General features: G+C 39.4%; 1 protein-coding gene across 1 annotated transcript; it reads right to left on the bottom strand.

Annotated features, from left to right (window-relative positions):
- Nucleotides 1-494: 494 nt before the first annotated feature.
- On the bottom strand, nt 495-11,123 carry LOC127752535 (MADS-box transcription factor 56). The gene is made up of 8 exons (XM_052277940.1): nt 10,819-11,123; nt 10,409-10,704; nt 3,658-3,736; nt 1,855-1,916; nt 1,657-1,756; nt 1,478-1,519; nt 1,321-1,362; nt 495-1,008 (listed from the first exon to the last, which is right to left on the bottom strand). Exons 2-8 carry the CDS (start codon nt 10,591-10,593, stop codon nt 817-819), a joined length of 702 nt encoding a protein of 233 aa, XP_052133900.1. The 5' UTR covers nt 10,594-10,704; nt 10,819-11,123; the 3' UTR covers nt 495-816.
- Between the last annotated feature and the right edge of the window lie 844 nt (nt 11,124-11,967).

Raw genomic sequence — 11,967 nt, 5'->3', positions numbered from 1 at the left:
TATCGAATATTCAAATCACGACAGCCGAAATTAGGTTGGGTTCATTTCTCCGACAAGAGTTGGATAAAATTTTGGATACTCGTGGCACGCTTTTCAAACTGCTAAACGATGCATTTCGTGCAAAAATTTTCTATATGAAAATTGCTCTAAAATATCAGATTAATTCATTTTTCAAGTTTGTAATAATTAAAACTCAAATAATCACATGTTATTACCACCTCGTTTTGTCGTTTTGCGTGAAACACTTAATCTTTATCTTAATCGAGATTCAAACACCACTTAAGGATCATGTCGCCAGGTCGGCATAATTTCCATCCATCGGTCTCAAGAAGTCTAGGAATTTCGACGCCCAAAACGCGTGGCAGTTGGATCAGCTACAAATCAGTACTCCAGTAGTACAACATTTAGCTTCCACTCCCATAAATTAACAGCATCTACCTTCCTCTTTCGCAAGCTCAATTTACACAAACACACAGGCAGGTGAGATATGAGGGTAGAGGCAGCAGGAAGCGAAATATATACTGGATTACCTGGCATTTCAATTTGCCGATCTGGTCTGCTACAGCTTTGTTAATTCTTTGTTTCCGTTTGTGTTTGTACTTACCGGAAATTTTATTCCATTGCCTAAAGAAAAAGACAAGGACACGCATATAGCTAATAATGCGAGATAATAATTTACCCACCGAGAACTGCATGCCTGGGTTTCATGTGCGCATGCGTAGAGCTCTGGTTATTCTTGTGAGATGAACAGGATGTCACTGGCGTCGTTGCTGCTACTGCATGCTATATAGCAGCTGTTGCTGTGGCTGGCCTTCTTCAACCTGTCTCCGACCGGTTGGAGGAGCGCTCCGTGCCGGGCAATCCAATGTACAGATCAGTCTCCACGTCCATGGCGTCGGCGGCGCCGGCTGTGCTGCTCGTCATAGGCACGTCCCGCGGCCACGCCGCCGTCGCCGTCGTCGTCGTCATGTGGTTAGCCACCAGCGCCGCAGCCTCAAGGTTGCGATGCTGCAGAGATCAATTGCACATTTTCTCAAGATAATTAATGGAAATGGTTTATATCTCAGATTCTGCCATAAGTCACACAGCCTAAGTTTGTTGTAAAAATGAATCAATTGCACATGTAAATAATGGTGTGGTTGATGGGTCATATATCAATCTGGTTATTTGGATAATATAATTAGGCTGCACATCAGCACATGCATGAGATATCAGATATACTCTGTACGTGCAGCTTTACTGGATAAAAGAAGAAAAAGGTAGTTTGCAGTATATGTTGTTTTGCCTGATAACAGGCGGTTGTTCATAATCATTGATTACCTTTCCGCGTAAATTTTCGTTGTCTTTAAGCAAAGTCCGCTCCTAATATCAGAGAGATGCAAGGAAAAAAATAACATCCAGAGTTAGGGAAAAAAATATATGGAGTTTGATGTATTGCTATAGGGAATAGGAATATGCATTGATTGCGGCTGTATACCTTCTCTTTCAGCTTGGCTATCTGCTGCTCCAGAAGCTCGGTCTAGTGTTAACGAATAGATAATATAGAAGAATGCGTGTTAATAATTTCTGTAAACAGAAGATTATTCATAGTTTCTGAAAAGTTTGCCTTCAATTTTCTCATGGCCATTAGGAGTACTGAAAATAGCTAATATAAACCTTCTTTAGTCTTATGTTGTGGAGGCTCTTCTCAAGTTTCATTTCTAGACCACGCAGTTCTTCAATAGAGCATCCTTCTAAATTTTCTCCCAATATTTTCCTGCATCACATGTAATTCAGAGTGAACTACTGATTTTTTTTTTGGCTCTCAGGATTATCATGTAATCATACTCCTCAGAAAGAGACACGATTGCTTACCGTCTGGACTCATCAAGAGCTTCAAGTTTCTTGGCCAAGCCTAAAGTATCATCTTTGACTTGCTGCAGTATATATGATTCAACCTTAGAAATTAGAACGTGCATGTTCACATGCTATAGTACTATACTCAAGAATATGCCCCAAAAAATATTGAAGTACTTCAATACTTCTATACATTTTTATACCGCACATGTTTTTTGGTGAAATTACAAATGGAATTTGGCACATATGAGTTAACTAGGAAAATATTGATTCAGCTAAGTCTCATGCAGATAATAATTATTTTTCATCTTAATAAGAAGTTACCTGCAACAATTAATTAATTGAAGGTGCTAAAGTGTAGGATACTAGGATGCAGGCATCCTATATACTTATATATAGGGGTGAAAACGGTAACGGAAATTCCCGGCCAACTGGCGTTCGTTTCCGACTTTCTACCGGCCGAGCCATATGGAAATGGTAAAAAATATGAAAATGGAAACGGAAATGATTTTGCTGTTGTACCGATCGTTTCCGTATTTACCGTATTCTTATGGAAATTACCGTTTCTTATAATGTAGTAATTACCGTATTTCTAAATATGTTGATATCTAAAGGGCACGTCTCTACTTGACGCACAGTTTAGAGATTGATTGATTCTTCAATCAAATCCCTAACTTGAGTGCATGGCTAAAATGGAGTTAATTTATAATTTATATAGTATAGCTTGAATTTATTTGTACATATAACATACTTATGTAAAGTTAAATATATGTTTTCTATAGTTTAACGTTTTCATATTTGTTACCGGTTTCCGATCTGTACCGACATGTTTCCGTCCGTATTATTCCGTTTCCGGTTTTCCGATATTTCCGATATCATTTTCGTTTCCGACTTTACCGTTTTTAATTTCATTTCCGAGAAAAATATGATTATGGAAATGGTTGAGGTTGTTTTCCGATCGTTTCCGACCGTTTTCATCCCTACTTATATAGTTCATCCACACTAAGTGTAGTTATTACTATTTCTCTCTTCTCTCATTAAGCCACATCACCCCAATTATTTCTAGCCTTTGGATGATAGATCTATGGTTCAAATTGTCTCTTCTTTCTTCTCTCATAACACCATGCAATCTCAATTATTTATAGGCTCAAAATTCATAAGTACCAATTTGTTTAGTTTTAGTAATTATATTGCATCATATATGTACATATTATGTAACTTAATTTCCCGCGGCAACGCAGTGGGGTATTCATCTAGTTTAATTAATAGACATACCAATGGCAAATTAATAGGACTCCCAACAACCGATCAGCTGATGAACATGTTACATGTAGCGCTACTTTACAATGTGTTTGGTACTTTGTACTTTTATTGCTAAATTAACTGCAGTATGTTCTCTTAGCTAAGCTAGCACTAATAACTGAAGATGCAACTTTCAAAAAAAAAAAAAACTGAAGATGCCGCAAAATGTACCACACCACACTACAAGAAAACAGAATGTTCTTGGCGATCGAAAACCGCCAAGTATAGACTGAAAACCACCAAGGCTAATTATTCTGTCGCCCAACCGCCAAGTCTAGAGAGCCAGGGATATTCTGTTTTCTTGTAATCCTAGAGTCTAGAGCTATATTAACAAACACGCCATTGCTACGTTAAAATGCATGCCAGAAAGTTAAAACTCAGCAATATAAAATTGTGCCATTAATTGCTAAATTGCAGTACCTTCTGCATCACGCAAGAACTCGTCAACATAAAAAGAAGGAAATAGTTTTCATATGTTGCATGATATATGCGGATTGTGTGTGGAGGCAAGATATTCACCTGGATATCTTGTTGAATTGTCTTATTGTTGACATGATCCTTTGTGTATGCTTTATAGCGGTCGATGGTTTTCTGTAGGCTGCAGAACAGACACAAGGAGCAAACTAAAAATCAGAAGATCGATGATATAATCGTTCTGGGGCAAAAAACATACATACTCTAATTTATTAGTGCATGCATGACTTGAGCTTAGCTGTGCTTGTTCCAACCTGCTACAATAAACTAGCTAGCTCTGCTAGCTCAGCAGCTCAAATGTTTGTCTGTGCATATTGCGATGCTACAAACAGTGGTGGCTACAGGCCTATGGCCAACTATATCCAACCAAATTCTTGCCAAAAAAAAGTAGAAACAACGAGAGGTAGATATGTATGTTTCAATGCCAATAGGCGGCTGTTGATTTGACAGTTGCGCTTCCAGCTTTCTCTGAAAATATATCAACACCAGCACTAGCGAGGAACATTTTGTTACCTTCCTAGCTATTTATTATATCATAATTCAGATGTTACATCCCAAGCTGTACACACGATAGCACATGCATGGACGTTCTATAGTTACCAATAAGTGAACGCAAGCACTTAAACATCAATAAAATTCAGGACTGCAAGTTAAACTGGTGCATGTTCTGTGTATATCACAAAACGTTCAATTTCAGTACATATGTTAAAAAATATTTATTTATTTGAAAAAAAAACATTGCATAATTGACCATCTTTGAGCCAACTTTTTCAAGAAGCATGTCTACATTTGCCAGTATGACAGACATCCTTTGGAGCAATTTTGTTTATGTATGCAGTTCAAACCAGACTAGGAAATACATCTACTTGTATTACATTTTAAAATGCTTTATTCTTTGTGTAAATTTGGTTCTAAGTATCTATCTTGTTCAAAAAGATTAGATAGTCAACATCTTTTGAGTTTTTTTTAGAATCTTTCCTGGTAACAAAAAATTGGGACACAAACTCAAATTCTATCTTTTTAATAAAATATAAAAGGCATAACTGAGTTCCACTAAAATAATATTTCAGGTAATCATTCCATAGGCAGGGCAGGCTCAGTTTAACAAGAATAATGGATACTACGATAAATGTATCAAGTCGCAAAATCACATGTATTATATATAATATGAAACTTTTTCTTGACCGCTATATATTATGAAACTGAACTGTTCCTTCTGTTGTCCACCTAATTAAATGAACAATGCAAGAGCTTCACTCTTCCTAGTGATGGTTTAAACTTTTTGATAATTGGAAAAAAAAGCTGAGGATATATATTCTGGATCCTCCATTTTCATCATATCTGCTTCATTGCCATGCTGGCAATATCTTAGCTAAATAAATAATGCAACTACCTCAATGAGCAATCTTATGTGCAGTGCGCATGCATGTTTCTGAATCAACATAATCTGATTGGCGTGCATAGGAGTGTGCCTACTTAATTATTGACTAGCCTCCTCGCAAAAAAAAATTATTGACTTGCCAAAATGTAGTTGTTATCTAGTAGAAACAAATATATTGTATTTGGCTATTCTTTGGGAATAATAACAAGATTCATCAGGTAGGAATTGTTCCAAGCATAAAAGTTTCAACCATATAAACCAACAAGAATCGAAACCTTGTCCAATATAGAATATAATTTTCATGGAAGGATAACACATGTAAGCTAACAAGCCTTATGGATTCGAAATTATTGGCCATGCCTTTTCTTTTTTGCATGAAACACATTCAGACATGCATAAATAGAGTTCGTGTGACCTTATCGGGCTAAAGCTCAAGTTTTCAATTAAATTTTAGCAAGAGCATACCTTCAACATCGGTTGTTGGCACCAACTCAGGTTCACTCAAGGTCAATTTAGATCATTCATTCAACTTGAAAACGAAATTGATGTGCCATATGCTCAAGTTCAGCTCATTGACAACCCTACTATATGTTATGTAATATGTACAGAAATTAAACAGCCATTGATGGCACAACCATGTTAGAAATCTCAACGTCTAGTAACTGCCTGGGACAGTTTATTTTATAATTTGAAAATCTAGAAAAACATATTTGAAAATTTATATATGAATTTATCTTCACTTTGAAGGGTTATCTGTAGGTACATCTCTAATGGAAAGAGAGAAGATCAATAAGATATTTATGTGTGCTGTGAAATTGTGTTATACCTTGAATTTCAATTTGAGAAGGAATAATATTGTGGTATGCCCTATGTAGGGGTTTTGTGATGGATTATTGCATTATGATTGTTCATGATGGACTTATATCTATTGATGCGTATCATTACTGATTTTTTTAGACTGGTCAGATCATTATTGATGATTATGTTTTGATAGTTTTCATCTACTTGCGATGTATTGTTTATGCAAAACTGTGCTTTCAATCATGCTGTTTTTCTCTGCCTGCAGGTTACTGAACCACAGTGAGTTCAAAATTTTAGATTTGAACATTTGTCTAATACTTCCTCCGTTTCATAATGTAAGTCATTCTAGCATTGCCCATATTCATATAGATGTTAATGAATCTAGTCATATGTTTATGTCTAGATTCATTAACATTTGTATGAATGTGGGCAATGTTAGAATGACTTTCATTATGAAATGGAAGAAGTAACAACCAGCAAGCGGTACGGGTATTTCCGGCAAAACCAGTATTGAAAGCTTTGGTTGCAGCACTTGTGGAATTGGGGCGTGTTGCCTGTACACTAAAGAATAGTTCGAGCTCAGCTAACTAATAGTAAGTATTATTACAAAAGTTAGTTTCACACTCATTTTTATGAGAAGAGTATAATACTATTAACACATATACCTTTTTCCCATTGAAATACAAATACCCTATAACCAAATTATAGAGATTTTTTATATACATTGGGCCCATACAGCAAAGCTCCAACTCCACCTCTCCTTGAGCTAGAGCCCAACCAAACGGTTTCAGCTCCACCTACAAAGAGAGAGGAGAATGCTAGAGTGCTTTTATAAAATGAACTAGAGAGGTATAACAGAATTTAGCTAGTACTTAGAGTTGGAGCCCTGCCAAACAAGCCCATTAAAATATTTGTAATTAATCATTTTCTCTTTGTTACTCCTACATATGGGTCTATGGGGGTACTATGCCCCTAGATAAGCCTTGTTTGGTAATGGACTTTTAAAGAGCTAATATCTGTTCGATAAACATATGAAGTTATTACTACCATTGAGCTGCTACTTTCTTGCTAGACCTAGTGGAGACTTTGCAGCTATTAATTTGATAGTACCAACATTGATTTTAAACTGAAGTTTTCCTGAAACGGCCAAAAATTCAGCTGGTATATATATATGCATATCCGGCTGCACCATCTGTTCTTTGTTCTTTGTGACAGTACTTGCATTGCCCCATTCTGCCCAGAATGGAACGGATTTGAAAAGAATGAACAAAAACCATAAATGTTATGCATAAATGTTATTAAGATTAGTATGTATAGTGTAGTTTATTAGGGTAAAAGGTAAGTTTGATTTATCCATATTTCAAATAAAGTATTTGGAAAAGAAGACAAAACTGACAACAACACTGTAATTATGAGCAATTGTATTTCAGAGAAATTAAGCATCATAAACAGGACTAAAGACAGCACACCGATCATACTACCTCCGTCTCATAATAGATGTCGCTTTGACTTTTTCGTTACAACGTTTGACCCTTCATTTTATTTGAAAAATTAGTGCAAATATAAAAAAGATAAGTCATACTTAAAATACTTTTGATAATAAAGCAAGTCACAAATAAAATAAATAATAATTGTAAAATTTTTTTGAATAAGACGAATGATCAAACATTACAAATAAAAACTCAAAGCGACAAGTAATATGGGATGGAGGTTGTATATATAATGTTTACAGTTCACGTACAAAAGATCTCACATTAGACAAAGCAACTAGCTAGTTGCATTAACTCTCTATATATGGACTGACTAATTAGGTTGATAAATATCTAAATTTGACCATGAGAAGTGTGGTGCCTACACGTATATATATACTTGCTTGGAAGATTCAAGGCAAAGTAATTTCAGAACAAACTTTAAGATCATAATTAATATGTAACATTGGCCAAATTTGGCATGATTCAGTAATATACTCATGAAAGATCGATCTATGGACAATGTATTTTTTTCACATAGGTATAGATTTCTGGTTAAACGATATATATCAAGTACTTAGAACTTAGAAAATACTCCCTCCATTAACAAATATACACATGCCAAATTGTTTAGTAGAGATTAAAGTTGAGAAGAAAATATTTTGGTGCCCCTTATTAAAAGAGAGAGAGTTGGAGGAGAAGATAGAGAGATGGAGGTGGGACGGTGGTTGAGTGTAAGTTAGAAAGAAATTTGAATGACGGGTGATTGTTGTAATAAGTACTCCATCGATCTGTTCTAAAATAAATGAATAAGCTACTTTATCACTTATATATGAGCCAAATAATGAGGAAAGGCAAATGACCTAAATGAGGGATGTTTAGAAGTGGGAGGGTAGTTGAGGTAAGATAAGAAGTTTGAACAAGAGGTGATTAATAGACAAGTAGCACTGTAATGTGATCACTTATCTTGAAACGAATTTTACATCCAAATTGGTCACTTATTTTGGGAAGAGGGATCAGTAGTACTCTAGGAATAATCATCATATTTGTGGATAAATTTTAAATGCTTCAAGTGTTTATATATTTATGGGTAGGAGGAGTACTAAATATGATCAACAGATAAGAATTAAGGCACACGATAATCTGATGAAGTAACATAAGCATTGCTCACACTCTTAAAATTATTGTTTTAAAGCCAAAGCATTCTACGGATTGCGAGTCAATTAAGAATAAGCATTATCACATGCTATTCACAGTAGAATTAACTTCATTTGTACTGTTGTTTGGGCAGATCAATCGACGACCTATAAGACATGTCAATCACATGCTTACCAAAACTCCTTTTCCACTCAGCTTTACATGCTCTACAATCTAGCTTCTTGATAATGTTTATTAAGAAGTAACGTAAGTAATGAATGACAATCCATAGTTTTGCACTTACATTAGAAGAAAGTTCGTTGCATATCGTAGCTTGCAAACTCAAGTATTTTCTAGATAGATCTTCCTAATTGAGAAAGAGGGAGAGCATACATATATATGAAGTGTGATGGAAATATTATGTTGTCGAGTATTGGCATGGAGTACTAATTAAGTTATGGGGTACTTAACATCACTTAATATCATGGAACAACATTAAGTGTTCCCTAGACTATGGTTTGGAAACTACATGCACGACAATGAATTAACTGGCAACGCTTTTTCACTGCCGTAGACATATAAGCCTGATAAAGAGATGGATATTAAGGTGCAACAAGCCATGTCTAAGAGATGATGATTAATCTATAATAAACGGTGCACCTGATCACCAAAATATAAGGATTATAGTACAGTGTGCGCCAGATAAGGTACGTACTCTCCACTCTCTCCACTCTCCAGCTGGAGTGGGTGCAAGAGAACTAGGAGTAAGATACACAATACGAGTACTATATCCACAAGGAAGAGGGGAGAAATATATAAATCACGGTTCCACCTAACAAATTCGGACCTGCTGAAAACTGAAAAAATATTCAGAAACAGCCATATCGCATGCTATGTACTGTGGCCAACGTCATACTGTGTATGATGGAAAGATACCTCCACACCATACCCTCGACGAACGGAGCTGATGCGACCAATCCGTGGTACGTTTTGCGAGAGAAATCAACTTGGCTAGCTCATCAGCCAGTGTACGATCGAGAGGGGAGCAGTGCAGTGGTGTGGATCGAGAGAGAGAGAGAGGGTGCAGGTAGGCGCCCAATGATCTCTCATCTCACTGACCGGATGTCACATTAGCTTGTTTCTCCATTTGTAGTCTCGCACGCTCGCAGGCTCGCAGCCTTCTTCCTACCCCGCAATTACTGGCCACGCACGCCGGCCGGCCTCCTTCCTCCCATTGGCTGCCATTTACTTTGGTTTTTCTTTGTCTATTGGCTATCTTGGGTTTATTACCTCTGCCTTCTTGTACGTTTTTGTCCTTGATTTTATTCAGAGGTCAGGAGCCTCCTTTAATCGTCAATTTTCCCGCGGATCGAGAACAAGAATCGACGAATGGGGAAGGAAGATGCACAGAGACGCGCCAGAGAATCAATCCAGAGCTCGTGGACATGCTCCATGGAACAGTTGTTAACATGTGAGAGGAAGAAGAAGATGAATGAAGAAGAGATACTACAGGCAACTGGTGGTGACTGTGAGAGAGTGCTGAGGTGTGGGCATATCCATCCGGTCTCCAGGGCCGTACAGATATTTAGGGGGAGAGAAGGGGTCAACTTCTACAGGAGTTCACAGCTTCCAATAATAACAATAATAGCAAGTGAGAAGCAAGACGAACTAGTAGGCTACTAGTAGTGTGTGTGGCCGGCGGTCGCCGTCGCCGTCGTCTTCGTCGTCGCAGCAGCGGTGGCCAAATCCGCAGGTGCCAAATCCGAACAGACAACCCATTTTTTGTTCGACGGAATTAAGGGCAGGAATTCAAACTCTGACGAACAAGCAATCCCAACAGCCGAATCCTCAAACCCCCCAAACCACAAAAATCACCCGATTACCACAGAGAGAGAGAGAGAGAGAGAATGAAATCGCAGTTGCATTTGATGCAGCAGCACGACGAGGGCGAAACGAGCGAGAGAATAATTTCCGGCGAGAACTTGCCGAGAACGAGAAGAAGGTATACCTGGGGGCGCTGGCGAACTCGTAGAGGCGGCCGCGGGGGGAGAAGACGATGAGGGCGACCTCGGCGTCGCAGAGGACGGAGAGCTCGAACGCCTTCTTGAGGAGGCCATTCCGGCGCTTGGAGAAGGTCACCTGCCGGCTCGTCGGGTTCTCAATCCGCTTCAGCTCCGTCCTCCCCCGCACCATCGATCCCGATCTCTCTCGACCGCCGCCGCCGACGACGACGACGACTCGACTCGAGCCGCCGCTACCCGCTACTCCTCCCCCTCCTCGCGCAAGCCCTTATAAACTACCCCCCTGCACACGCGTCGCCGCAAACCACCAGAAGTGAAAAATAGTATATTAAATCACCAGATCAAAACTGGACAAAAGTGGACAGATCTGAGAAAAACCGGAGACCCCCCCTCTCACCCGAAATGGCTCGACGACGACGGCGACCTCGCGCCGCCGTGGGTGCGGATTTGCGAACGGAAATCGCGGCCGCGCGAGAAGGCGAGAGGCCGGGTAGTAGTAGTACTAGCAGTAGCGGATGGGAGGTGGGGGAGTGGAGAGACGAGACGAGACGAGGGCGAGATGGGTGGGGAGGGGAGAGGAGGAGGAGGTAGCCAAATAAAGAAGGCGACCGCGCGAGCGACTTCCCGTCCTGGGAAACCCGCGACCCACGAGGCGCCCGCGCGCGAGCGCGAGTGCGACCGACCGAGACCGGCAATCGCCATTGGCCGTGGATCGCCGTCGTCTCTCGTCCCACCTCCTCGCGCGGAAAGGGGCGTAGGAACAAGTGGGCGAGGCCCCGCCCCAACACTACCACCAGGTGGCCCCTTTCCGCTTAGCTGGCCTCCGCCTATGGGGAAAGAGAGATCAGAGGGACCGCGCCAATTGGTGGGAAAGAATTCACCCATTTGCACCCCAGGTACTCCCGCCTAGGACATTTCTGGCCACTGCATTAGAGTAAGGCTAATAATACAGCCGACCTATTGGCTGTAAGGTTCTTTGTAGCTTTCTCTCAGCCTACCTATATAATAGTTAGCTCTTTACAATTAATATAGGACCCATTTGTCTCTCTCACAAAGTTTCTTGGTTCTTATGCTCAAGCCGGCTGTAAGTCTACAGCCCGCTTCTCTCATCCACCTCAGCATTTAGCCGGCTTATAGCCTACTATTATACTTGCTCTTATGCTTAGATTGATGGTCAAGCTTTAACCATTTTGGTTCTTATTACTTCCTTCGTCCCATTAAAAACCAATCCAGCTAGTCTTGGATGTAGAACGTGTCACATCCACATTCAGTCCTAGCTAGATTCATTTATTGCAGGACGGAGGGAGTATGTCCTAATGTACATATTATTGATTCTATGGAGTGAACATCTCGATTTAACCGTGGATGTGCCCCTAACACATACTTGAAGAGACGGAGACCAGCGAAAAATCCCTAATCTCATCACTAAAATGAACTAGTTAAAGTTGTGTTAACATGTACCACAAGAGTGGCTCACATCCGTTTTCCGACCCAATAAAAGAATCTACCATTGCTAGAAATAAATAAATCAAATGGCCCATGAATG

The sequence above is a fragment of the Oryza glaberrima genome, chromosome 10 (genome assembly GCF_000147395.1).
Source record: "Oryza glaberrima chromosome 10, OglaRS2, whole genome shotgun sequence".
NCBI classification, from domain to species: Eukaryota; Viridiplantae; Streptophyta; class Magnoliopsida; order Poales; family Poaceae; genus Oryza; species Oryza glaberrima.
This window is presented reverse-complemented; position numbering and strand designations above follow the sequence as displayed.

Bases quoted from the DNA above. Each gene is read 5' to 3' on its own strand.
- LOC127752535 (XM_052277940.1), bottom strand. From the start codon at position 10,593: ATGGTGCGGGGGAGGACGGAGCTGAAGCGGATTGAGAACCCGACGAGC. The intron at 3,737-10,408 runs GTATACCTTCTT...TCTGTTCTGCAG, and splicing joins GAGTTCGCCAGCGCCCCCAG to CCTACAGAAAACCATCGACC. The intron at 1,363-1,477 runs GTATACAGCCGC...CTCTGATATTAG, and splicing joins TAGCCAAGCTGAAAGAGAAG to GAGCGGACTTTGCTTAAAGA.